Genomic DNA, 27,053 nt, shown 5'->3' with positions numbered 1-27,053 from the left:
CCCTAGGGCCATTTTTCAATGAAGATTTTGACACTGGGTACTTTATCCTAGAGAAATCTTAAGTCCTTGTTTTTCCAGTGCTTTTTTGTTCATCGCTTGGAACATCATTAAGCACTCAGTACACACAGGTGCTATTATTTGTTCAAACAAAGTTGAACGCAAGAAGGAAACTGGTACCATTGGCAGGAAAAAGCAACTTCTCTCCAGATATTAGGAACCAATGAGAATCACGGAGCGAGCAGGTGGGGTGGTGAGGACTGGTGAGTGGAGTACCCCAGCCTGCAGTGTGGGTGGGAGTGGTGGATTGAGAGAGAAGAGGAGGTGTGGGGCCACCCCCAGTGGCAGAGCCAGCAGCAGCCTGGCTCAGGGCTACGAGCCCCAGTGGAAGACCATGTGGAATGACCTCCTCCAGGATTCTGCCATGCAAGTAATACCAGCATCTGAAAACCACGATGGAGAGTTTAATCACAAGTATACAGCATAATTACATCACGAACGGAGTGGAGTTGGACGTTTAAACACACATTACAACCTATGTGTCTCCCCAGAGGTTGCCAAAAGCAGTTCACAATAGTTGGGCTTCATTTTGTCCATAGTTCATGGCATATTCAAAGTCTCTAAAGCTGACAAGACCATCTGAGTCTTGATCTACTTCCCTGGAAAATGAAACAAAAGTTATTTCGTTATTTACAGATTATTTTTTGTCTCACACATTAAGAGCGTTCCACAATCTTTATTTCTTTGCATGTTTATGAGAGGCACCTACTTGAAGGCAAACTTGAAGCCTATCTTTTTTCTTACATTGATAATGCCTACAGAGGAAGGAAAGGAAAATGTACTTACTAAAACCTACAAAAATAATACATTCCATACATTTAAAGAAATGAAGCCAACTGCACAGGTTTTTAAAGAAAAGCAGAAATGGTTTTTCTAATCATCCTGCATATTCTTTCTGTGATATACCAACAAATATATATGCATCACAAAGCAGAAATGTGGACTAAACCAACGAGAGATAAGAAAAATGTTTGGGGAATAAATAGCAGTGAAGGGGACAATGACTGACACCTGCACTGTGCTGCCTTGACGTTCCTCATCTTATTGAATCTTGGCATGATGCCGGGATGGGTCCACTTTATAGACAGAGACACTGAGCTGGAAGCGGTCCACCAATTTCACAAGATCACACTGCTGGTAAGTAGCAGACTTGGAACACAGATCAAGACCACGACACTCCCAAACCAAAGCTTTCAAAGTACTCTACTGCAAGGTGGCCTCCCTACTTACACAGAACAGTCCAAGGAGAAGGGGTTGTATTGCAATTTCACATGGCTAACTCTAGCTCCAGAAGTCTTCATTGGCCTCAGAAGTGGTGTTAAATCCTCACAAACACCCGATAAGCTTTTCTGGTGCAGAGCAGTAAAGATGGGAGCCTCTGGCTGGTTGGCTGAGGCTGTGGGTGGCCTCAGTTGGGATGGCCCTGTGTGTCCCTAGAACCACTGAGACAGGAGCATGGCTCCCTTGACAGGGCCAGAGAAATAGCACCCCCTCCACATGGGTAAGATAACACATGTCAGAAGGACAAAAATCACAGTATTAGAAACACATTTCAACCAGGACCAGGAAAAGTAACATTTAAGAAGTGTGTTTGAGGGATGCCTGGGTGGCTCAGTTGGTTAAGCTGCTGCCTTCGGCTCAGGTCATGATCCCAGGGTCTTGGGATCGATTCCCGCATCGGGCTCCTTGCTCAGCAGGCTCTCTCTCTGCCTCTGCCTGCTGCTCTACCTGCTTGTGTTCTCCCTCTCTCTCTCTCCCTCTCTCTGACAAGTAAATAAATAAATAAATAAAATCTTAAAAGAAAATAAAGAAGTGTGTTTGAAAGGGTAACTGATGAGTAGTGGTCACAATTCCTCTTTGGGGGGCCTTCTAAAACAATACATTACATTCCTTATGTGGAGCTCCTGTGGTTGATGCAAATTAATTGTTGAAACAACAAATGGTATCAACCATGACACGGGGCTTTTTAAAGCAAAGACTGGCCCAAGTAACAGAGCCACTAATCACTGTAATAGTTTTAAAGCAGGCTTTTAAAATATTGAATTCTAAAATAAACTTTCTGAATATTTCATGCCAAAGTCTCTGAAGTCTATAATGGTTCTGGATAGTGATGATAATTTTTCATTCTTTTGAAGTACAGAAAATCCCTACTTCTCTGCCCCAGGGCAAAACCATGTTGCAGTGTGTTAGCATAAAATGACTGCAGACTGCAGAGGTCATTATTCTTGCTACTTCTTTTGGTAAAATATACATGATGATTTCATGCTATAACAGGACCAAAAGCAGAATGTTAGATCTCTTCTAAGGGATTAGAAATAATCAGTATCACATGTTACTGACTATGGAAAATAAACCTTCCCTTTTATTAAATTAGATAATTGAAGATTCTTAATATTGCCTAAGTATTTTTCCCAAGGAATTGGATTAGATCAGTGGCCTTTTTTCTTTCCACTCTGAACTGGTATGGTTGAACTATAAATCCCAGAGGGTAGGTTAAGAGGATAACCTAGAAAAGTAATGTTTGGAATAAACTGCTTCTGATAATATTTTCTCAGTATGTTTGTTCACTTACTGAGATGCTGAATGTTTGTGGAAAAGGGAATCCCTTTTTCTCAGTCAATAACCTTCATTGTAATTGCATTCACTTATTTTTCTTGTTGTCTTTGCCAAAACTTCCCATCATAAAATGGGCACAGTATAACCAAGAATCATTAAAATGGTAACATTTATTCATAAGGTTTGTAATGGCATTTTATTCACATAGTGAATGTGAACATCGTGTTTATATTTAGAATGAGACGTGGTAAAATACCTCCTATCTTCTGACTTTTCTTCCTCATTCTGTGTGTGTGTGTGTGTGTGTGTGTGTGTGTGTGTTTGAGAGACAGAGCAGGTCTGGTTGTCTCAAGGAGGGTAAAGAGGAAATTCACATTTCAGAGCTATAATTTTAAAAGCCGAAATATATTGTTTTTTCATCAAGGATGGAATTATCCTGAAGAAGGAAGGTTTCACAGCACCCACACTTGAATCGCCGCGTGGTCGAAGAGCAGATGTGGCTGGCGGCATGAAGCAGTGTGCGCGGAGATGAAGAAACGTCATTAGGTAGCGCTTTTCATCGTTCCTGTTTACCGCATTCCCCCTCGACAGGCGCTTGCTCTGGTTCTGAAAGGAGGGTGTGCTGTTTTGGTGTTACCAGCACTCACGGAGCACTAAAATACTCCACCACCTCTCACTCCAACTAGAAACGAATTGGGGGAGGGTGAGAACTTTCTCTTGTTTCTGGCTGTGTCCCTACCTCTCAGCTCACTGCAGAAGACACATGTTTGCAGAGTACATGAATTTGTGGAATCAATGGATCTGGAGAAACACCTGACAACATTAGGGAATATCCACCACCTTCCATGAAGGGTTGGGGGTCAAAGAAAGAGAGTATATCATCACTGCTTTTAGAGAGTCTGGAAACCAGCCAGAGAGAGAATGCATGCTGAAGAAGGCCCTCAGGAACCATCACTCAGGGACCCATAAGGAATAGTCAGTGGCGGTCTCCATGCCTAGTCGCATTTTGTAAACACAGACTAGGGACAAGAGAGACCAAAGTGTGAGATGAACTCCGGCAAACAAAGCCGCAGAGCAGAAGACGGATAGAAAGAAGCACTTGAGTGTCGGGCTGAATGACACAGAGGGAAATACAGAGCAGGAAACTGGAAACTGAGACAGAAGCTAGCCACATCTGAGACTAACCTGCCCTGCAGCCGAAGCCTGAGCACTCCCATCGGGCTAAGTAGCAGCTCTTCCACCAGACAAGTGGATATAGATACAGACGAGTATACAGGCATCTATTTCAGCACTGGCTTTTCAAAGGAGTTAACAAAGCTCCCACAGATGTACAAGAGGAAAAGAAATGCTGTTTGTTAACAACAGTAACTGCTTTCTAGAAATACAGGTCCAGTTAAATTGAAGCTTCCTGGTTTGCTTGCTTTTGAGATGCAGAAGCAAGATGTGGGACTGATTTGTGGAGCAGAGATTCAGGAGAGCTGAGCTGCTCTATGTAACTCAGCATGAACAATTTAGGATTCTTGGTGCAAGGGGGATGACAAGTCAGATAAGAGAGAGATGAGGAAGAATGGGCCACGGAGAGGCAGGAGACAGGGATCCTCCATGAAGGGACATGGCCCCTGGGAAAGTCTGTGGGGGTGCAGCGATGAGAAGTCCTTTACTCAACCACTACGTTTACTGTGTGCTTCAAAGGTGTCTGTATTACTTGTTAGAACCTCCTATTATCTTCACCAAGGAGTGCAACAGGCAGGCTCTACTGCAGATGGTGTGTGTGTGTGTGTGTGTGTGTGTGTGTGCGTGTGTGTGTGTGTGTGTGTTTTGGGGGGGGGCTTCTGTGTTGACTTCGAAGCTGAAGACTGAGTTAGGAGATCAGTTCCACCCGAGCAGGTGCACAAGCCAGCAACAACTGTGGGGGATGGTTTGATGATCTATCAGCCGAATTAATGCAGAGGAAGGCATGAGAGTCATGGGCCTTCCAGATACTGTAAAAACGCTTCAGAAGTGCTTGAAAATCCTGCAGGGTGTGGAATGGGGCTTCCAGGCAACATTGAACTGTGACATACAGCAACACCCAGGCTGACACTGGGACACATTGAGAATTTCAGGCAAGACCAGACTGTGTCCACTTAGCTAGGTTCTGACAGTTTTCTGTTAAAATATAAACATTTTCTGACTCATCCTGTAAGTGGTTATAATTACTTTCATCAGCATGAGCTTTAGCATTTGTCTGTTACATCCTGACTTGTTAAGCGAGTTTCTGTTCTCTTCTTTTTGTGATGCTGTGTGGACTCCAACAGCCCGACCTAGATGGGCTGAGACCCAGAGGCTAGGTGGGTCCCACCTGGAAGGAGCCCGGCTTTCACACTGAGAATCTCTCACTAAGGGAGGCCAGAGTGTTGCTTTAATACATTCTGAAGAGAAACAGAGGGGGTTTTCAAATTTTAAAAATACATAAATAGTGACTGTTTTTCACAAGTAGTGTTTCCTGTATGAAAATATTTACATAATAGCTATTTCTTGTAATCTTTAGAAAATAGCTATTTCTTGGAAAATAGTTTTTGTAAAGTAATTCAATTACTTTATATGGCCGGGTCTCCCAAGCCAGATTTCAGATTAGAATACGTTCTTTTTCCCAAGATACTTTAAAAAAAAAAAAAAAGGAAAAGATTATTTAAAATTAAAAATGAAGAAAAGAGGCAATGGTTTAATCTCATTACATTGAAACAATGGAATATTCTCTATCAAAATGATATAGAGAATATAAACGTGATGTTTTTAAGTGGAAACAAGAATATAAACTAGTATGTATTATAATTACAATCTTATAAACATCAATTTCATTTGGGCAGAATGTGAACATGAATGTGAATGTGAAATGGTAAGTGGAAACTTCTCTTTGGGGTTATTTTCTCTTAGAGTATTTTAAAATATATATATATTTTAAACACACTTTTTTTTTTTTTAAAAAAGACTTATTTATTTACTTGAGGGAGAGAGAATGAGAGAGAGAGAGCATGAGAGCGGAGAGGGTCAGAGGAAGAAGCAGACTCCCTGTTGAGCAGGGAGCCCAATGCAGGACTCAATCCTAGGACTCCAGGATCATGACCTGAGCCAAAGGCAGTCGCTTAATCAACAGAACCATCCAGGCGCTCCAAGTATTTTTTAATATTATTGATATTTTTCAACTGAAGGAATATTTTCTTTCAGTCCCGATTTTCTGAGAAGATGGCCTTATTTTACAATGTGTAAACCCTCAACAGCTAGGGCAGCGTTTGGCTGGCTAATCCTTTACCGTGGGAGGCTGTCCCAGGCACTGCAGCCTCTCTGGGCTCTACCCTCCTGATGTCCGTGGCACCCTCCGTCCTTGATCCCCAGCTATGACAGCCCAAAACATCTCTGGATATGGCCAGTGTCCACTGAGGGACAAAATCGTCCCTAGTTCAAAACTGCCAGGCTAGAGGAACCACAGCCGGAGGCAATTCTTTGGAACATTCCAGCTACATCTACACTTACTACAATAATTGCTCTAAGGACCTTAAAAAAAAAAAAACAACCAACAGGTGATTTCAGGGGCAGCTGAGGCACACGTTTCTTGGATCGGTTATGCAGATAACTGCCCCAGTGCTCTGCCCTGCCGACACTTGGGCTCTGAATTGAGCCCAGAGAAGACCGCACTCGAGAGGCAAGCTCTTGGTGTGATAACAGAGCCGGTGACAGGCATATCTGTGTCCCCAGCAAATACATGACAGACAGCAATTATTTTGAGTCACTATGATAGTCACATAGGGTTTTGAAAGTTGACGCTATATTTGATTCACCTGCAACATGAATGAGAAATTTAATGTGGAGGCAAAGATTTAAATTAGAAAAGTTTTCTTAGTGGAATTTTTGGGGTGGGGGAAAAAAAGAGAGAGAATCTCTTTCTCTTTGATTCTTTATGGAATAATTTAAACTAAAGTCAAAACTGCCATCACATTAGGGACAAAGCTGTCATCCTGACTGAACAGTGAGAATAGAAATTACCCTCCAAGCAAGGAGCCCCTGCTGGGGATGAGAGGACCCGCCAATTGAAGATGTGATGATGACAGCTTCTCCCGCAAGCAGCCTTCTCTTCTGAGGAGCCCGCTGGTTCTTTCTACCAGCGTGCTTGCCTCTTTGTTGATGAGAGTCCTGCAGGGCTCTACGGCAATCCGGTTGGTAATGTGTTTATTAATTTTACCTTTTTAAAGACACGTGTTAAGAAAAGCCATTCAGACACGCAGGAAAGATAAAAGAGATGTGTAGATGGTTTCTGGTCTTTTCTAGGTTCCTGTGTGACTTTGGCTGTTCACCGTGCGGTGGACTCCCTGTGCGCCCACCTCATGTTCTCACCCCCATCTTTTAGCCCGGTCGTGGCTGGAGGACTACCCCTCGGCGCACCCAGTGCCCAGTATCTCTCACTGTCTGCCTGGGACCGCTAACACCCAGGTGTGGCCCTCGCACAGACGGCATCTGGAAGTATGAAAAAATAAGGAGTGGACACCCCACGGGCCAACCCCTGCCCAGGGAGGGAGCAGGCGCCAGTGGATGTTGGTTCTCTCCTGTCCCTCAGGCAGGCAGACAACTCTGAAGTTGTCCTCTCGGCTTCCTGGAGGTTCTGGTGGGATTGAGCTCTAGTCGCTTCCAGAAGCAACAAATTTGGTTCACAGACCCCTGTGCTGGCTTGCCCTCAGTCTCTGTTCTGCGCTTGCTCACGGAGGTTCTTTCCCAAACAAGCTGTATGCCATTCCTCATCCAAAGCCCTGCTTTCAGGAGGAACCCAGGCTGAGACATGGCGGAAAGTTTATTTTGAGAGATGGAAGTTCTCCCGGGGCATTTAAATTGCCATCAGCCATAACATGTCACGTCAGATCCTCATGCAGGTGAGGGGTATCTCACTACTTGAAATAGATCAGAGTGTTCCTCTAGAAACATTTTTAGAGCAAATGAAATATTGCCTTTCAGAAGAGCTCTGAAGTTTGAAGCTCCAGACAACTGAATTGCCAGGGGTCACCAGAAAATGATAGGAGCAGGCTTTTCTAATACATGTGTCTTACTTAATACTATTTAGTCTGTCAGCAAGTCATTATTCTTTTAGTAGGAGGACAATACATTCCTAAGTATAAGAGAGGTCATTGGCCTTGTGGATACAGAGGTATAGCCATGGACTGGCCATGGGCAGGTGGGGGAACTGGGCACATTGGCTGAATTGGGAAGGATAAAAGGCTGGCCAGACCAGATCAAAAATGAAGAATGACACAAGCCAGGCAAAGCTTTGGCCTCATTAAGACTAGGCTCAACTTCCTAAATGAAAGACAGGGTGGATTTTGTTAGGTCCTTCCCCAGCATCCATCCTACACCTCTGTGCCACTCAGCAGCTGTGGGGTTTGGGTGAATGGCTTGCCACCCCAGGCTCTAGGAAGGGCAGCTAACTGGCTGAAGCCAAGCACTATAATCCCGCCCTCCTCACCACAGGGATTGGGTTCAAGGATCGACTGGCCAGTCGGCACATGACATTTCTCCCTTGGCCACTGCTGGATGGTAAGGAGTCGGTTCGACCATAATGAAGCCTAGGAATTCTGTTTGTGAGTTAAGAAGAAGCTGTTTCCTTGGACAGCAGGGATGCAGAGGTGAGCTGGGCAGTATAACAGTCCTTTTTCTACCACAAGGATGCAATCTCCCCAGTTCTGTGAGCCAATGGTGCATTGATCCAGAAATTTTCTGTACATGCGCATAAATGTCAATGATCAGCCTGAGAATGGGGCTATCCACAGTGAGAGAAAGAGTCAGAAGAACAGCAGAGTGAGCTGGAGCCTAATCAAACCAGGCCTGAAGCGTGCCTGAGGTCAAAATTTTTAGTCACCTGACCCAATGAAGTCAAGATTCAAGGATTGTTCAAGGCAGTTTGAAATGGATCCCTGATATTATCAAATTAAAGCATCCTGACATACCAGGGATCCCATCTGAAGTCTTTTCTCAACCTTGCAGTATCTGGAACTTGGTAGACATAGAACAGATACTCATAAATACAATATTTGTGAAATGATTATTCCATTTTGAAAAGAACCCTAAAATAATTCAGATTTTCTTGTTAGGTGCGATCTCAAGATTTGGGATTACTCTCCACAGTTCTGGATTCTGAAGAAGTTACTTTTCTTGCTGCATCCAACAAAAATCTCTATTTGTAGCGCCTTAACTGTGATTATGTGCTGAAAGAGGCTATTGATGGGACCAATATGGTTTTTTCCTTACAGAGCGACAGGATAGATTCTCCAGTCCAAGACAAAACAGAAAAATGGATGTGAAATGCAGTCACAGCTGGCAAAAGTGATTAACTATAAATAATGACTCACTTTGTCCTATTTACTAGGTTTTAAAAATGAGGAGTCTTATTTAAAGCTAGAAATATTTTAAAAGGAGGAAAGAATGTAATTTCAGTATGCTTGATTATTGACTACTTGTGGGTGGGCATGTGGGTAAATGCAATCAACATACAGCCCAATGGCTCACTTCCGGCAAAGAGTGTCATATTCCTTCTCTAGCAAGTGTTTTAGCAGAGCTGCTAATAAATAGTGACATGATCTTTTTTCTCAGTTTGAATCTCTGGAAGAGAAATTGTGATGTAAGAAAACAGCACAGATCAGGCAGCTTTAAGGATAAAGAATAAAACCCAAAGTGGAACATCTTTGAACCAATTATAAGAAAATCTGGTTCCTATGTCTTTGGGTCACTAGACCTCCCATTCTTTCCCTACAGCAGATCTGTGTGACAGGTTTGCTCTGAATATGGCAGGGGGGAGGCAGCAGGGTCCAGCAGAAACGGCCCAGGAGGGAGCTTTCATCTCAGTGAGGCTGTGTGACCTTGGGCAAGTGTCTTAGCTGCTCTGAAGCCCAAACTCTTCACTTGTCAAGAATGGCTGGGCTATGACTTGCCAAGATTTGATACGGCTCTAAATTTTGATGAATCTAAGCTGGATCTTCATATACAACTTAGTGTCTTTGTGCACAGAACATTGAAAAATACAACCGAATTCCTATTAGCTATTTTTGCCTTCAGAAAGTACTTTGAATCTTTAACCCTGCAGACAGTTGTAAAGAACCATACATATATAAATGTAAATGGGGGAAAAATGATCCTGCCTTCAACAGTGTGAAATATGAATGGAGATAAAGCCATTTCTATTTCAAATATATAATCACTTCAGCTGAGATATCTAGTATCATCTTGAACTTGATTATGAGATAAAAGAAATGGGACAGAGATGGCAATCATTTAATCTCTTAAGAACAGCTATTCTGAAGAGCTTTTCACTCTCTGCTCAATAGATTTCTCGCAGGTTATGATCCGGCTAGAAAGAAAGCATAATGATGAGGAAAATTATGTTTTCAATAACACACGCTTTTACAGTACGAGTCCTTCCACAAAGGAGGCAATAAAATGAACTCTGACCACTTTAACAGATGGCGTAATGGTTCAGTGCACAGATGTGGCCTCTCTGAAAGCAACAAGTTCATATCCTTGACTGGAGGTTTAGGAATGAGCTGAACTTTCAAGTGTAATGTGGGAAAGATTACATACTCCCAGACAAGAAAGCGGAGTATTAGTGGACTCAGAGGCTTGGAGAGATGATCCAAAAGAAAAGGCTTAATGAGCTTCATTTTGCTAATGCAACAAACAGACTTGAAGTTGAAATATGAACCATAAACATTCAAGTCGTTTATAAATCCCTGCTAATAACATTGCTAGCCACTGTGTGATAGAAAGCTTGCTTTTTAAAAGCATACTTCCTCGGAGTCAGAAGATACCGATTGTCAAATAATGCTTATCTTCTCTAATAGTATCATGTTTTCAAGTAGAACATATATTTAATAATAGATGATAGGGAGACTGGAGAGTTTTTTTGTTTGCTTATTTTTTTCCTTTCTTAGGAAATGTGAAGCTCAAGTTTATCTGGAAAAGGAAATGTGCCAGAAGATTCAGAATATTTTTTAGAAAATACACATAGTAACAAAATAGAATATAGAGCTTCAGTAAGCAAAACAGTGTGATTAAGACCCCGCAATCAGTGAGTGAGAACAACATCCAGAACACGTACCTAAGAATTCACCAAAGGTCAAAAGGGGCATTTCGAATCAGTGGATATAGAACAGTTTGAAAGGAAAAGGAGCTGGGATAATGGGTTATCCATTCTGACATGGGTGAAGTTCGATTCCGAGGCAGAGCTTGTTATATGTTCCACAAAACTTAATTCCCTCTCTTCCCGAAAACATAGCTAAACCACATTTTCCAGCCTCCTTTAGAATTAGATCAGACTGGAGTCCTGGCAATGGAATGATAATAATATAATAATAGAGAAACAAAAACTAGCCATTGCTTCATCTAATTAAAAGCACTCACATTTCAAAGGAGAGCACAGGACCTGACAGTCACCCTAGGGACTATGACATGGCCGAATTATACTGTGTTAGTTTAGCCTCACCAGAAATCCAAGGGACTTACTCCATACAGCTTAGTTATAGAAATGTTATTTTAAAATTTGATCAAGTCAGGTTTTGTTTTTTCATTAAAGGAGGACGCAGGAATTTATAAAAATTAATATTTTTAATTGCTTACACTTTCATTTTAAGTAATCCATTTAAGAAAATAAGATTTTATATCTCAGCCCATTTTCAATTGATGTGCATCACTGAGCCAGTAGGAAATCTGGCCTTAGTTCAGAATAATTACAATAAATTACTTATGCTTTCGTTTACAACGTGCTCCCACCATTTGAAACCTCTGGGTCTGTGGACAATAATAAACAACATAAAAAATGAATAACATTTCATAATGAAACAATTCCCTCATATTATCAGAAGCTCTCTATTAATAAAGTCCACTTATAATCACAAAGTCACACCAAATGGAATGACCATGAGGGCTTTTAATATGAGAATTTCACTCAAAAGAGATAAAGAAGGTTCGCAGGGCATATGACAAGCGTTCAGAAAATTATGAAATGCAGAAAATGTGAACATGGCTAAATTAATCAAACGCTCGACTAAGACCAAGGGACTCCAAGTTCAGAGGGGATATTTTAGGACTGAAAGCTGGAAGTGCTCCTTCATGTAACAGCTAGAAAATGGGACTTGTTTCCTATCCCTGAAATGAAAATAAAATTCTCAAGGTCGGTACAGGGATGGGGAAAGAAAAGGGGATGTACCCGCCTTAACGAGGTCTCAGAAATCCCATGATACCCCCGGGCCCCAATCCTCTCCACTCCTGCCCAGCACTGAGAATTACTTTTCAGGTGGGTGACCACTGTGCCGCAAACTGGCATGGCAATGGCCTTGTTGGGTAGGTGGGCAGGGGAGAAGAGCCTTCCGATATTTCGGGCTGAAAGAGGAACTGGCTCATCATGGTTTCAGCAATGTGTAAATCACTTAAGAGTACTGGGGTGCTGGCGGGGCTCTTCTTAGCCTTGGGAAGAAACTGGCCTCTCCCATAAATGGCCACTCTAATACTGATTTCAGGGATTCAAATTACTAGTCCCATCCAGTGTGACATTTTCTGCCCATTATCTAGTCTCTCCTGCCTCCAGGCAGGACCACATCATTGATTACAGAGATTTTCAGCCACTAAAAAAGATCCTGATCATCATTAAAGACATTAAGTGTTGATCTGCGCTGACTAAGTGAGTTAAAAGGTTCGTGCCCTTCTAGTAACAACTCAAAGAGGCTATTTCAGGATATTTATTAAACAAATTAAGTATTTACATTATGCTCAAGCACAGAGGCACAGACACTGAGCGCATAAGTGTGAGAAGATGAAACCAAGAGATTTTATGGCAGCAAAACTCTGCCTTGTCAGTTTCCTAGAAGTGGGTGCTGAAGACCCACCAAATGCTTGGGAATGAGGTTGAATTGGGGAGGATCAGTGGTGTCCTGTTGACCACCTGCACAAACCTTTTTAATGTAGTTGAACGAAGGTAACCAGAAGTTCACCCTGATTCCAAATGCTTTCCTTCTAGAATGTATAAAAGCGGTGATTAGGGATTGGAGAGACAATTTAGGAAATCTCCTTCAAAGCCTAAAGACTAAAGGCAATGGGTATATTTCTCCTACAATTCCCCCCGCCCCACACACAATTAAAAATTTCAATGCCATAATAAATGATGGACCTGATTTAAGAAATATTTACTTTAGCTTATGGTGAACACTATGGCAAAGTTTTCTTGAATACAGCAATAGTCTGTCAATACTAGATCATCTACGTCATGATTATTATGAGTTTTCCTCCTACTTGGCCATAACCTTGCAGTGAACAGAGACCAATACATCCTGTTCACGTGCTGTTCCTATTCCTGATACAGACCCTGGCACACACGGGCTGCAGGAAATGTGTGATGAATATATGAACATGGCAACAGGGGAGTTTGGAGGTGGGAGAAAAGTATCACTCACCATTCCATGATCTTGAACTGATTGCTATGATCATTATTGCACTTTGCCTTCTGACTAGCATAAGAGCATTTTGTATCCTGCTATTTTAAACATAAACATTTCCCCCCATTGCTATAGTCTTTTTTTTAATGGCTATATGGATTTATAATGATTTACTTATTTGCTGAATTTTCAAAAAGCCCTTTTGCTTTTATAAATGTGTCAGTGAACACGTTCAATAAAAATGCTTTTTTTAAGAAATAGGTTACTGAGTTCATTTGGTCATTCATGGGACACACACTAAGAGCCCACTGTGGACCAGGTGCTTCAGGTTCTGAAGATGTGGGGAAGAAAGAAACAGAGATCCTTTTAGTCCAGCCAGAGAGAGAATGAAGTAATTCTGAGTAAAATAAAATCACCAGTGTCCTAAGTACTCTGAAGGAAAGAGAAAAGGTGCTATAAGATGGTGGGACAGAGGATTGAGCAGGAAGGTCTGGGCACTGACCCTGAGGATACAAAATGGGGCTGAGATCTGAGGGATGAGAGGTAGTTGGGAGGTGCAGAAGGGCTTTCCAGGCAGAGGGAACAGCATGTGCAAGAGCCTCATGACAAGAGAGAGCAAGGTATGTTCAGGGAATGGAAAGAGCCACCGTGGCCAAAGCATAGAGTGAGAATGAGCATGGAGTCTAATGAAGGTAGAGAGTGAGTGGGATAAGACTATTCTGGAGCTGGAAGGCCACAGAAGAGTTTTGGTCATAATCCAAGGAGCATGAGATGACCTGATATGCTTTAAGGAGAGGACTAATGTACTTAGACAGAAATTTTGAAAGTTCATCCTTGCTATAGTAGACAGAATAATGCCCCCCCCCCAAAAGATGTCTAAATCCTAATCCCCAGAACACAAGAAAATGTCACATGAGAAAGGAAGAGTAGGGCTGCTGATGGAGTTAAGATTCCTGACCTTAAAATGGGCAGATCATTCCAGATTATCCAGGCGGGCCCTATGTAATCCTGAGGGTCCTTAAAAGTGGAAGGAGAAAGGGCACCTGGGTGGCTCAGTGGGTTGGGCCTCTGCCTCTGCTCAGGTCATGATCTCAGAGTCCTGGGATCGAGCCCCACATTGGGCTCTCTGCTCAGTGGGGAGCCTGCTTCCCCCATCTCTGCTTACTTGTGATCTCTATCTGTCAAATAAATAAATAAAATCTTTAAAAAAAAAAGTGGAAGGAGGTAAGTAGAAGACTCAGTAAGAGTCAGAGAGAGCTTGAAAGTTGCTAAGCTACTGGCTATGAAATGGAGGAAGGTGCATGAGCCAAGGAATACGGGCAGCCTCCCGAGGCTCTGGAAGGGTAAGGAAATAGATTTGCCCCTCAACCCTCTAGAAGTAAGGCAGCCCTGCTGACACCGTGATCTTCGGCCAGCAAAGGCCACTTTGGATTTCCGACCTCCAGAACTAAAAGGCAATACATGTGTGTTAAGTTACTAAGTCAGCGGTACACAGTGACAGCGGCCATGGGAAATTAACACAAGGGGGGATAGCAATGAGTTTGGTTTCGGATATTTAAGCTTTACATGTCCTCGACACAAAGAATATGAATGTTTGGAAGTATTCGCCTGCTTAGCCACTCACCTAACAAACTGTATGATCTTCAAATAAAGTTATATACTGTTCATGACCTCACTTTTATCATCTATGAAAAGAAAATATATTTAAGGTTGGTCCCAGTTCTAAATCTCGGAGTTTATAAGCTTGGAAAGAAACAAATATGCTATTCACTTGAGATTCCTGTCAGTACCTGGCAATCACTGGGGAAAAGCAATATTAGAAAAAGTAGAGCCAAACTGAAGGGGGAAAAGATTCCACTTTTAAAAAAGTATCTCAAATATAAAATAATAGGGAAATACCTTAATAAGAAATGTGTTGAATTTGTATAAAGAAAAAATACAAAATTCCACTGAGACATCAAAAGGATATTTGAAAATGTGGAGGGGCATGCCATATGCGTATTGCTGGTTGGAAAGACTAAATGTTGTAAAGATGCCAAATTCTCCCCAATTAATTTATAGGTTGAATGCAATTTTCATCAAAACCCTAAAGGGAGGTTTTTGGAACTCCACGAAAATGATTCTCCCATTCATCTGGAAAATAGACAGGCAGAAAGTGCTGAGAACAATATGAAAATGAGGAATACTAAGTCTGAGAACATATTATACGAATTGGGGGGATAAAAGGTGTGTCTTTTGTGTAAGGAGACCAGGGAATAGAAAAGCTCACAGCCTGGAGAGGTCTGTGTACGTGTATTAAAAAAAAAACTCAGTACAGAATATGATAATGAAGGCACTGTATACAAACAGGGACTATGTAATAAATGATAATGGAAAAACTGGCTATTTGGAAACAAAAATGTTTTGATTGTCGCTCAATGATATATACTAACGTGAATTCTAAATACATGAAAGTGGCAGATAGTCTGAAAATTCACAGATTCAAACCCACCACGAAAATGGTAGTGAATATTAACCTGGTCTCAAAACAAGGAAAACTTTATTAGTATAAAAGTAAATGGAAGAAATTGTAGAGGAAAAGATCACAGATTTGAATATATGAAAACTTAAAATTTCTGCACTTCAAAAAAATCATAAAAATAAAAAAGAACGGAAAAACAGTTGCAATAAAAATGGAAACAGGTAAATGCTCTCACTAAAGAAAAAAACATGGGCAAATGACATGAATAGATAATTCACAAAAGAAGGAATAGAAAGAATGGATAAACGTGTGAAAATGTTCAATATTACAATCAGTGAAAAAAAAAACAAAAATGAGATAATACTGTCACCTGTTAGATCAGAAAAGATGTGAAAAGTAAATAACATTTGGTCATTGCTGAGCACACGGTGAGAGGGGCATATGCTGCTGGAGGAACTGTCATTCGTTAATTAGGCAATGCAGTAAGAAGAATCAAGAGTTGTAAAAATGACCAAAAAAAGCTCATACTCCCTAATATGGTATTCCCCACACCCAGGAACCTCTCCTAAGGAAATAACAAAAGTGCAGACAAACACGGTCAATATAGAGGTCTTTAAAAAGTGAAAAATAGCAAAATGATAGAAAAGCAAAGATGAAAAAAACAAAAACAAAAGACAACTCTCACTTATTTCAGCAACAAAACCTCGGAGAGCAACAGGAAAGAATAAATACCAGAATATTAACAATGATCGTCTTTGGCTTGGTAGGAATGAGGTTGTTTTTTATTGTCTTCTCACCTTTCTCTAGTTCGCAAACAGTCTATGAGCTGCACACGTTACTTTCATAACCGCAGCTCCCGCAAAGCCCCGGCCCGCACACCCATGCACACCCACGCACACGCGTGTGCACGTGCACAGCAAGCAGCTTGAGCTCTAAGCCCACGCGCCCCTGCCTCTCGTCTATTCTGCCGGCTTCCCGTTCATGCAATCAACAGCTAAGGGAAAATTCACGTTTGATAACATCATCCCGAGCTAGGGCCAACAAAGGAAAGCCATAGAGCGCTTCGAGCGCTCAGAGAGGATGAGTTTATGAGAAAAGAATGAGAGCAAGGACACTTCGGACTGCGCCAGGAAGGAACGCGCGTGTCCGCATCCGCAGCGGGGACCGCGGCCCGGGGTGTCGCCGTCTGTGCGTACATTCCTCCGCAGCCAGCTTCCTTCCGTGACTGCATGGTCTGGCTATTCGACTCACTTGACACTCTTTCATAATAAATACCTCCCTGTATGGAAGTTTTACTGAACACAGCTCCCAGCGGGGAGAGAAAACAAAACAAAACCCTTTTCTTAGTTCCAATCAAACCGCAGGGATAAAACAACTCCGCTTCGTGCTTGGTATGACAAACCTCTGGAGCGCGGACCTGAACAAACACCGTGACGTGGGAACCTTCCTGCCCCCCTGAAGTCAGCTGTCCTGAGGGCGCGGGGCTGCCACCCTTGAGTGTCACATACTCCGAAACACGGGGAGAAAGGCCACTCTCACGTCCCCACCATGCTTCCAAATTCCGACCCTCTAGCCTGAGCGACAGCAGGTAGTCATTTTTCCCCCTTTAATGAACTTTAGAAATCACCCGACCTACTTTTTTTCATTTTCCAGACAAGAAAACTGAAGTTCAGAAGCATACAGAAACTTTTCTGAAGTTATATATCCAGCTGGCACCAAAATCAGGATGGAAAACCCCGTCCGTCTCTTGATGGACAGCAGGGTTCTACACCCAGCTAATAATAATTCTGGGCTTTGGGGGATCATGAGGACCTTTGTCAAGAATCCACATAGGTCCTATTTTACATGGAAGGAAAAGCCAGGTTGTAGAAAACCACCAGCTCAAAGCTATGGACACACTGCATGGAGTACTAGGAACAAGACCTCAGGACGCCTCCTTTCCAACCGTTCTAGGTTTCTGTGGGGATATGGGATGAACCCTGGGATCAGGATCACTGTGCTATGCCATCAGTCCAAAGTTTTTCACAGTCCTGCAGAATTTTGGGGTGTGTAAGCCATGGACCTGGAATGCCCTAATCAGGACCTCTCAGCCAGATCTCCTCCCCAGAGTTCTGCAGAATAATAGCACATAGATCATTCCAATAATTTGGGCGTGGGAAAAGAGAACAGAGAAATGCTTCAAAGTATTAGTGCTTAAAATATTAGTGCTTAAAAATATTAGTGCTTAAAAATTAGGCAGTAAGTGTACATTTGAAAATTTTCCATTAAAGTTCTTAATTAGGTTTTTCTCCCACAGATGCTGGGCTGTGCTCAAGAAAAGAGCCCTTAGCAAAACTTGAGTTTAGTAGAAGCACTGGAATCAAAATTAGAGGAATCTCATTACGAAATCCTTTTTAATTAATACTACATGGATAGCTGTAAACTTGAGTTTTGAGCAATGGTGAGGAAATAAACTCTTAGAGGAGAGTGAGTACCCCTGGAATATTCTGAAGATTAGAGTTTGACTGACTTGATAGAGCACCTAACTGAAAAAATAAAAATCAATGAGAATCAAGAGGAGGGTAGAATGAGCAGACTGGAGATGCTGCTGAGACAGGAGGAGGACATGAAGTCTATAGAAGCCTTAGCAACAAGATAAATGAGTGCTCAAGTCTCTGTGAAAAGAAAATTTTGGAAAATTCAAAGCAAATGATGAAAAATTTGTGAACCAAAAAGAAATGTCTTTTTATAATATAGTTAATTCACCCCTCGTCTATTTTCTGGCATTCATAATTATTCATATATATGTATATACATATATATGTGTGTGTAATTATATAATTATAGTTGACCCTTAAAACAACATAGGTTTGAACTTACAAGGATCTATTTATATGCAGGTTTTTTTTAAGTTGACAGCAAAAGGCACAAAACATGCATTTATGATTGCCTACCCCAGTCTCCAAGGAACCCAACTGAAGGTAACTGCTGTGGAGTTCTCCCTTGCTGCCCTTTGAGTATCTGGGGAGGCCCACAGAGGCCATCAGCAGCCCACTGGGGGCCCCAAGACTAGGCAGGGTTGCAGATTGCCCCATGTGCCCACAGGGTAGTTGGATCCAGCACCCAGGGCTGGCAGGCAGGAGGCCGGACTGAAGCAGAGGAAAGGTCCCAGAGTGGGCAGAGTGCAGTGCAGGAAGCCCCTGGCCCCAGACATCACCCACCCCTGGAGTCCTCTGTGTGCTGGCCTTCCCAGTTGCATTTGGGTAGCTGCAGGTCTTGGGCCCCTCCGGGGAGGGACAGACCCCTCCCTGTGGGAGCCCCTCTGCCCAGAGGCCAGGCACTCATGTGCACACAGCTGCTGATGGCCACAAGCTGGTGGCACACCTCCAAGCAGTTGAGGCAGCTGCACTGTTGACTCTGCTGAGTCAAGGTCACTAGACAGCAGAACATTACTGTCCCCCGAGGCCAGGCCCACTGTTGTCATTGCTCCTGGCCCAGCCTGGCCTGACCGGACAGATTTTCTTTAATAAACTGAGATACAGTACTATAAATGTATTTTTTCTTCCTTCTGACTTTCTTAACAACATTTTCCTTTCTCTAACTTACTTAATTGTAAGGATACACTATATAATACATATACAGATTATGTGTTAATCAAATATTTATGTTAGGGGTAAGGCTTCTGGTCAGCAGTATGCTATTGTGGTTAAGTTTTAGGGAGTCAAAAGTTATACCCAGATTTTCAGCTGCAAGGGAATCAGTGCCCCTAACGTCCATGGTGTTATGGGGTCAACTGTATTAGTATGTTAGAAGACTTAAATGGGGATTTTATAAAGTATAATGTCCATTCTTGATTTTGAATTTCTGAAAACTAAGCAAAACAAAGACTTTAAAATAAAAATCCATTATTCTTCCTAATGGAGAAACAGATATTAGTGGCCTATTTCCTAAAAGCAATGTCAAAACAAAGACAGTCCTTCTCAGGTTATTTAATAAAATATTAGAGGGGTCTTGACATACTGATAAGGCAGGAAAAACAAGTAAGAAAAATTGGTAACAAAGGGACATCACGTGGTATTGGTAACAAAGGGGCACCTGGGTGGCTCGACTGGCTAAGTGTCTGACTTGATTTCAGTTCAGGTCATGATCTTGGGGTCTTGGGATCAGGCCTCGCATCAAGCCCTGTATCAGGCTCCACACTGGGCCTAAAGCCTGCTTGGGATTCTCTCTCTCTCTCCCTCTATCTCTATCTCCGCCCACCACCACCACCCCCCGCCCTGCCAAAAAAGAACAAAAAAAGACAGGAACATCACTAACTACAGAAGTCATGATTATATAAACCCAGGAAACTGAAAGAAATCTACTAAGAATTTTAGAAACAAAATAATTCAAGAATATTTATCATATAAAACCTACTCCAAAATAACATTAGCACTCCTTTTTAGCAATAACAGCTATTAAGTTTTTGTTTCAAACATCTGTCTCCTGGAGCACCTGGGTGGCTCAGTTGGTTAAGCCACTGGCTCTTGATTTCAGCTCAGGTCATGATCTTGGGGTCCTGGGATTGAGCCCCTGCTTTGGGGGGGGGTCCAAGCTCAGTGGGGATTCTGCCTAAGGATTCTTTTTCTCTCTCCTCTCCCCCTGCCACTTCCCCTGTTCATGGGAGTGTGTACTCTCTCTCTCTAATAAATAAATAAATCTTCAAAAAAATTGGTTTTCCTTACAAGAAGGACAAAACATATCTGTACTTAACACACATTTATTGAGTACTTACTTGGTAACTAACCTAAGGTGGGATATAGCAATCCAATATAAATAAAACTACAAATATCTTATAGAAGAAAAAAATAAGTAAAAAATATTATAAAAATGGCAATACTTGAAGTTAATTTATATATTTAATATATTTTTTCCAATAACAAGAGGATAATCTGTTACATACAAAATTCTGAAAATCATTATCAGAGATTAATTTTCACAATAAGGAGGGGGCTTGCCTTAGGGAATATCAAATTATGTCATAAAGCAACCCACATTAAAAGTACATTGCTGACTTCAGAAATCCAGGGAACCAAGTACAGAATTGCAAAATTCTGGACATAAGTTATATGAGAATTTAATATAGGACAATCTGAGTATAACAGAAGGGAAAGCTGTTCAGATTATTCTTTAATAATATTAAGAAATAGAAACTTAGGGGTGCCTGGGTGGCTCATTTGGTTAAGTGACTGCCTTCAGCTCAGGTCATGATCCCAGGGTCCTGGGAGTGAGCCCAACATCAGGCTGTCTGCTCAGTGGGGAGCCTGCTTCTCCCTCTCCCCTGCCCACTGCTTTACCTGCTTGTGCTCTCCATCAAAGAAATAAATAAAATCTTAAAAAAAAAAAAAAGAAAGAAACTTAGACTATTACTTTACACTAAATAAAATTATAAAATCATAATAAAATTATGGTGAAGAAAAATTTAACACATAATTTCCTAGATTTAGAAAAAAAGAATATTATATTTATCTCAAGTGGTTACTTAGATTTACTACTTAAAAAATAAGAGAAATTACAAATAAGTGGTAGGAGAGGTGGGGGTAAAACTAAGATGAAAGGTAAATATTGATATGAAAACATTTTATGATAAATATTATATATAAAATTTGACATCTAAATTATATAAAAAGCTCTTAAAAATCTGTAAGAATGAGTCAAAATTCCCAATGATAAACAGCCAAAAGAATGAAAAATTTAAATATACTAAATTTAAGTAACTAACTGTTCAACTTGCCATATGAGTGGAATGAAATAAAACCGTAATGTAACACTTTACACTCACCAAAATAGCAAACACAAAGACAAGTGATAAAGTCCAGAGTTGGCAAGCCCCCAGGGAACATATTACTACTGCCCAAATACAGTGTTTTAAACTCCAAAGGCAGTTCAACAAGAGGTAACTAGATCCACGCACACAAAAGATGATATTCTTTGACCCTTTAATCCTATTTCTGAAGATGTACCCAAAGAAAACACATTTTAAAAACTTCTGCTCTTCCAAAGATATTAAGAGAGTGAAAAGACAAACCACCAGACTAGAAGAAAATCTTTGCAAAGCTTGTACGTGATAAAGTAATATATAAAGAATTCGCAAAATGTAGTAACAAGAAAGCAAACAACACAATAATAAATAGGCAAAAGACTTGAAAAGATGCTTCACTAAAGAAGATATATGGATGGAAAATAAGTACATGAAAAGATTTTCAAAATCATTAGTCATTAGGAAAATATGACTGGAAATCACAATGAGATAAACACTGTAAACCTACAATAATGGCTAAATTTACAAAGATCCATTGTGGATGAAGATGTAGAGCACCTGGAAGTCTCATTCACTGCTAGAGGAAATGCGAACACTTTGGAAAAGTTTGGCAGTTGCTTAAAAAATTCAACATACAAATGGATTAAAGACCTCAATGTAAGACCTGAAACCATAAAACTCTTAGATGAAAACAGGCAGTAATTTCTTTGACATCATCTGTAGAAACATTTTTCTAGATAATGTCTTCTCAAAACAAACGCAAAAATAAACTAGTGGGACTACACCAAAATAAAGAGTTTTTTGCACAGTGCAGGAAATCATCAGCAAATGAAAAGGCAACGTACTGAACTAGAGAAAATATTTGCAAATGATCTACCCAATAAGGGGTTAGTATCGAAAATATATGAAGAACTTATATAGCTCAACAACAAAAGTGAAATAATACAAGTAAAAAATGGGCAGAGGACTGAACAGACATTTTTCCAACAAAGACATACAGATGGCCAACAGAAACGTAAAAAGATGCTCAACATCACTCATCAGAAAAATCCAAATCAAAATCACATGAGTTATCACCTCACACCTGTCAGAATGGCTAAAATCAAAAACACAAGAAATAACAAGTGTTTATGAAGATGTGGAGAAAAGAAAAAAAAAACAACACCCTCATGCACTATTGGTGGGAATGAAAACTGGTGCAACCACTATGGAAAACAGTGTGGATTTTCCTCAAAACATTAAAAATAGAAATACCATATGATCCAGTAATTCCACTACTGGATATTTACCCAAAGAAAATGAAAATACTAATTTGAAAAGACATAGGCACCCCTATGTTTATTGCAGCATTATTTATAATAGCCAAGATTTGGAAGCAGCCCAAGTGCCCACTGATAGACGAATGGATAAAGAAGATGTAGTGTGTATGTACACACACACACACACACACACACACACACACACACACACACAGGAATATTGCTCAGGCATAAAAAGAATGAGATCTTGCCATTTGTGACAACACAGATGGAGCTAGAGAGTATAATACTAAGTGAAATAAGTCAATCAGAAAAAGACAAATACCATATGATTTCACTCATATGTGGAATGTAACAAACAAAAAGGGAAAAACAAACCAAAGAAAGGGAAAAACAAACAGACTCTTAAATACAGAGAACAAACGGGTGGCTGTCAGAGGGGAGGTGGGCGGTGGAGAATGGGTGAAATAGATAAAGGATATTAAAAGGTACAAACATCCAGTTCTAAAATAAGTAAGTCTTGGAGATGAAAAGGACAGCATAGGGAGTATATTCAATAAGAGTTACAATGTTACTTGGTGACAGATGGTGACTACACTTATTGTACTGAGGAATGTACAGAATTGTTGAACCATTATGTTGTACACCAAAAACTAATATAACACTGAATGTTAACTCTACTTCAATTTTTAAAAGTTCAGTATTCACCTACCATATAATCCAGCCATTCTATCCCTAGAGCTTTGCCCAAGGGGAAAAGAAAGCTCCTACCGGAAGACCTGGACCTGGATATTCATAGTAGCTTTGTTTGCAACAGTTAAAACCCAAAACAATCCAAATGTTCATTAGGTATGGATAAATAACCTGTGGCGTATTGACCCAGTGGACTACTACTCAGGAACTAAAAGGGAATGAACCACTGATACACACTATAACAGGGATAAATCTCAAATAATTACGCTGGGTCAAAGAAGCTAGACGGAAGTAGGGTACCTATTGTGTGGTTCCATTTATATAATATTCTAGAAAATGGGAACTAATTTGCACTGACAGATAACAGTTTGATGGTTGCATGTGAAGGGGGAGCAGGGAGGTGGGAAGGGGCAGGAAGACAGGAATAATTACAAAGGGATACAAGGAAACTTTGGATGATGACGGACATCTTCATTATCTTGACTGTGGTGGGATTTCATTAGCGTGTAGGTGCCAAAAATTATAAACTGCACACTTTAAAAAGTTTATTTCATGTCAATTATATTGCAATCAAGATGTTAAAAATACTTCAGGTAGAAAACCATTTAAACCATCATCTTTTATAATGGCAAAATCCCAGTAGGAAATCCATATGTCTCCCAAAAGGAATATAGCTCGGTAAATTATGGCTCATCAATTTGCCATGAAGCTTTTCTGTTGTTAAACATAATGTATGTGAAGGTCATGTTGATATAAACTTCCTCAGAGGAGAACATGAAATGATATACACAGTATTATTCTAACGATACAAAATCGTATGATTACATGTGGCTAAAGACTGGAATAGGTCACAGAGAAACCTTAACAGTTTAAAGTAAGGGATTATAAGTATAAACGCCAGTTGTTGGAATAAATTTCACGTTGGCTTGTTTTCTAGGGTTTTATTAACATCTTTCTAGAGCTTTCTCCAAAGCATTTGGGAAGTCCTGGCACTAAAGAAACAAAGAAACTGAAGGAAATGTAAATGTGGAATTTTCCAACAAAATACTATTTGCATGCCTCTTGCCTTTCTTTTTACACTGTCTCCAGCGGCTCTCTGCTTGTTCCCAGTGGTCCCACTACCGCTTTGCTGATCTTTCCATCCCCAGGACACTGCATTATTTGGGTCCTTGCCATTCTCCCCTCGCTACCATAACGATTCTGCACACTCAACCTCGCTCTCCACAGCGCCGTCAAGACAGATGACATCATGTATTTCCCTCAGAAAAGCTATGAGAAGACTCCCATTCTGCCCACATCATATAGTCAACTCCCTCACTCAAGTCTCAAAGCTACTGCGACCTCTATTTCCAGCCTTATTTCCAATATTATTTCCTTATCTCCAAACCCCAGCCTCTTATTTGTTCGTTCTTAATTTCTGCGTACCACCCTAGGTCCTGAGGGTGCAGAAATAAGTAACATTTGTGTGGTGGTTAATTTTATGTATCCACTTGGCTGGGATGCTCAGCGGTTTGGTCAAACACCAGTCTAGATGTTGGTGAGAAGAAAATTTGTAGATGTGATTAATCTTTAAATCAGGAGACTTTGAATAAGGCAGATGGTCCTCTAATAATGTGGGTGGGCCTCATCCAATCAGTTAAAGGCCTTCCTTACGAGCAAAGTTTCCGGAAGAAGAAGCAATTCTTCTTCAAGACTACAACATAGGAAAAAAAAAAAAAAGACTACAACATAGAAACCTTGGTTGACTCTCTAATATGCTGCCTGCCCTGTAGACTTTGGACTTGCCCGCATCCCCAGTTGTGTGAGCCAGTTCCTTAAAATGACTCTCTCTCCCCCTACGTGCATATGCCCTGTTGTTTCTGTTTTTCTGGAGAACTTTAATACCATATGGCACCTACACTTATGGAACTCAGAGGCTAATCCAGGGAATAGGAATATAACCAAATAATTAAATCCAACTTGGAGGGTACCACGAGCTCTTCCACCATAAATGATGAAAAAAAATTTTTTTTAAATGGCAGGGGTGCCTGGGTGGCTCAGTTGGTTAAGCATTTGCCTTTGGCTCAAGTCATGATCTCAGGGTCTTGGGATCGAGCCCTGCATCCAGCTCCACTGCTTTTCCCTGAGCGCCTCCCCCCCAGTTTGTGCACTCTCTCTCTCAAATAAATAAAATCTTTTAAAAAATTACTTTCAGAGATGGAACAGACAGCAAGACCTATGATCTCTGAGAAGAAAAACAAGTGAGGAGCACCCCATCACAACCCTGGCTTTCTGTCTAGAGGTACTATCTAGACCGAGGCACAGGGAAGGGAAGGAAACTCAAGCAGGGGACAGTGGTCTAGCTGAGATGAGACGAGAAGCATATCATTTTTTTGACACTCTTTCCTCTACATGACAAAATTACTTCCAGCAATAATCATGTAATAATCAGTAAATATCATTGTTTTCTTGATTAATTCTCTGGGTTTTTTTTTTTAATTAATTTATTTGAGAGACAGAGAGCATGAGAGGGGAGGTCAGAGGGAGAAGCAGATTCCCCATGGAGCTGGGAGCCCGATGTGGGACTCAATCCCAGAACTCCGGGATCATGACCTGAGCCAAAGGCAGTTGCTTAACCAACTGAGCCACCCAGGTGCCCCAAATTCTCTGGTTTTAAAACAAACTGTTAACAACGCAAAAAAGAATCAATATCACTTTATGAAATATTATTCAAATTTAGTAAAACAGTTCAGGTATACATTAAAATTTATGCTTAACAAACATAAGTATGATGCTTTACATTCCACAGTTTTGCCATTCCACATTTTAAACACAAATTTCAACGCTTAAGTGGACACATAAAATGACAGATTTTAATAACTCAAATTGTTTATCTTCACAGCTATGTGCTGTCATTGCTGGCACCAAATCCATTTTTAAACATGGGATTTCTTGTACCACGGGATGACAGAAACACAAACCATCGTTGAAGCCAGTTCAGATTCTGAACTGTGCTAAGCTAAGCAGACTCTCAAAAGGAACACATGTAGCTGTTTACTAGAGGGAAGAAGCAACAACGTGTGATGTAAAATTTCCATATGGATCCTTAAAACTCAAAAGGAACCTGGGTAGCTGTTTAGAACATAAGCCAACAAAAACCCTACCTCCCACCCCCCACCCCTACCCCAGGAGTATTTTATCATTGATTAGTCAGAATTGCACAGACATGGTGATAATTAAAAGATAGACTTTTAGTCATTTCTGTAATTGTTTTAAAATTCTGTTCAGACAGCATTCCTCCACATTCCCAGCACCTAGGTTGGAGTGGTCCCTCCACCCTGCATTTGGTACCCCACTAGTTGGGGGTGGCCAAAGGTCTGAAATCTGTGGGGTAGAGTACAGCAGGGAAGGAGCTATGCAGAAAAACAGCTCCAGAAATCATGGGTTTCCCTTGAGTCTAGCTGAGTACCCTGTGAACATGAAGCAATGCTAAGCAATGATAGCACAGAGCTATGAAGATAGAGAAACGGGACGAGGGTAGGAAGCCAATGACTTGGGAAAGGAATCTACAGGGGTGGGACGGCTGAACCACCTCCGGGCCACACAGGGCTTGCACATGTTGAGGTTCCCACTAGTGAGAGTGGCGAGATCTCAATGGACACTTTGGTTACTGAGCAGAAGCCAGAAAGGCCATACCTCAGGAACAGGGCTAACTTAGTAGCAAAGCTTATAATGAGGCCCCTTGAAAATCAAACAGATTTACAAGTAAATGTAAAACCTGCCAGAACAAATCTCAATACTCTTTAAAAGAAGACATCTAAACCTTG

General features: G+C 41.0%; 1 protein-coding gene across 3 annotated transcripts in view; it reads right to left on the bottom strand.

Moving 5' to 3' along the window:
• Nucleotides 1–443: 443 nt before the first annotated feature.
• LOC111148755 (EF-hand calcium binding domain 11) overlaps nucleotides 444–27,053 on the bottom strand; it is a 142,349-nt gene continuing 115,739 nt past the window's right edge. The window contains exons 7-8 of one of the 3 annotated variants that reach the window (XM_022505544.1): nucleotides 26,793–26,809; nucleotides 502–674 (exon numbers count right to left, since the gene is read on the bottom strand). In XM_022505544.1, coding sequence (XP_022361252.1) covers nucleotides 566–674; nucleotides 26,793–26,809 — 126 coding nt within the window. In that variant the 3' untranslated portion in view covers nucleotides 502–565. Of the gene's footprint in view, nucleotides 675–26,792; nucleotides 26,810–27,053 lie in introns of all 3 variants that reach the window. The other 2 variants (XM_022505545.1, XM_022505547.1) reach the window with 2 other exon arrangements.

This window comes from Enhydra lutris, unplaced genomic scaffold, assembly GCF_002288905.1.
Source record: "Enhydra lutris kenyoni isolate GAN:26980312 unplaced genomic scaffold, ASM228890v2 scaffoldscaffold20, whole genome shotgun sequence".
Classification (NCBI taxonomy): Eukaryota; Metazoa; Chordata; class Mammalia; order Carnivora; family Mustelidae; genus Enhydra; species Enhydra lutris.
Note: the sequence above shows the minus strand (reverse complement) of the source record. Positions and strands in the feature narration are given on the sequence as shown.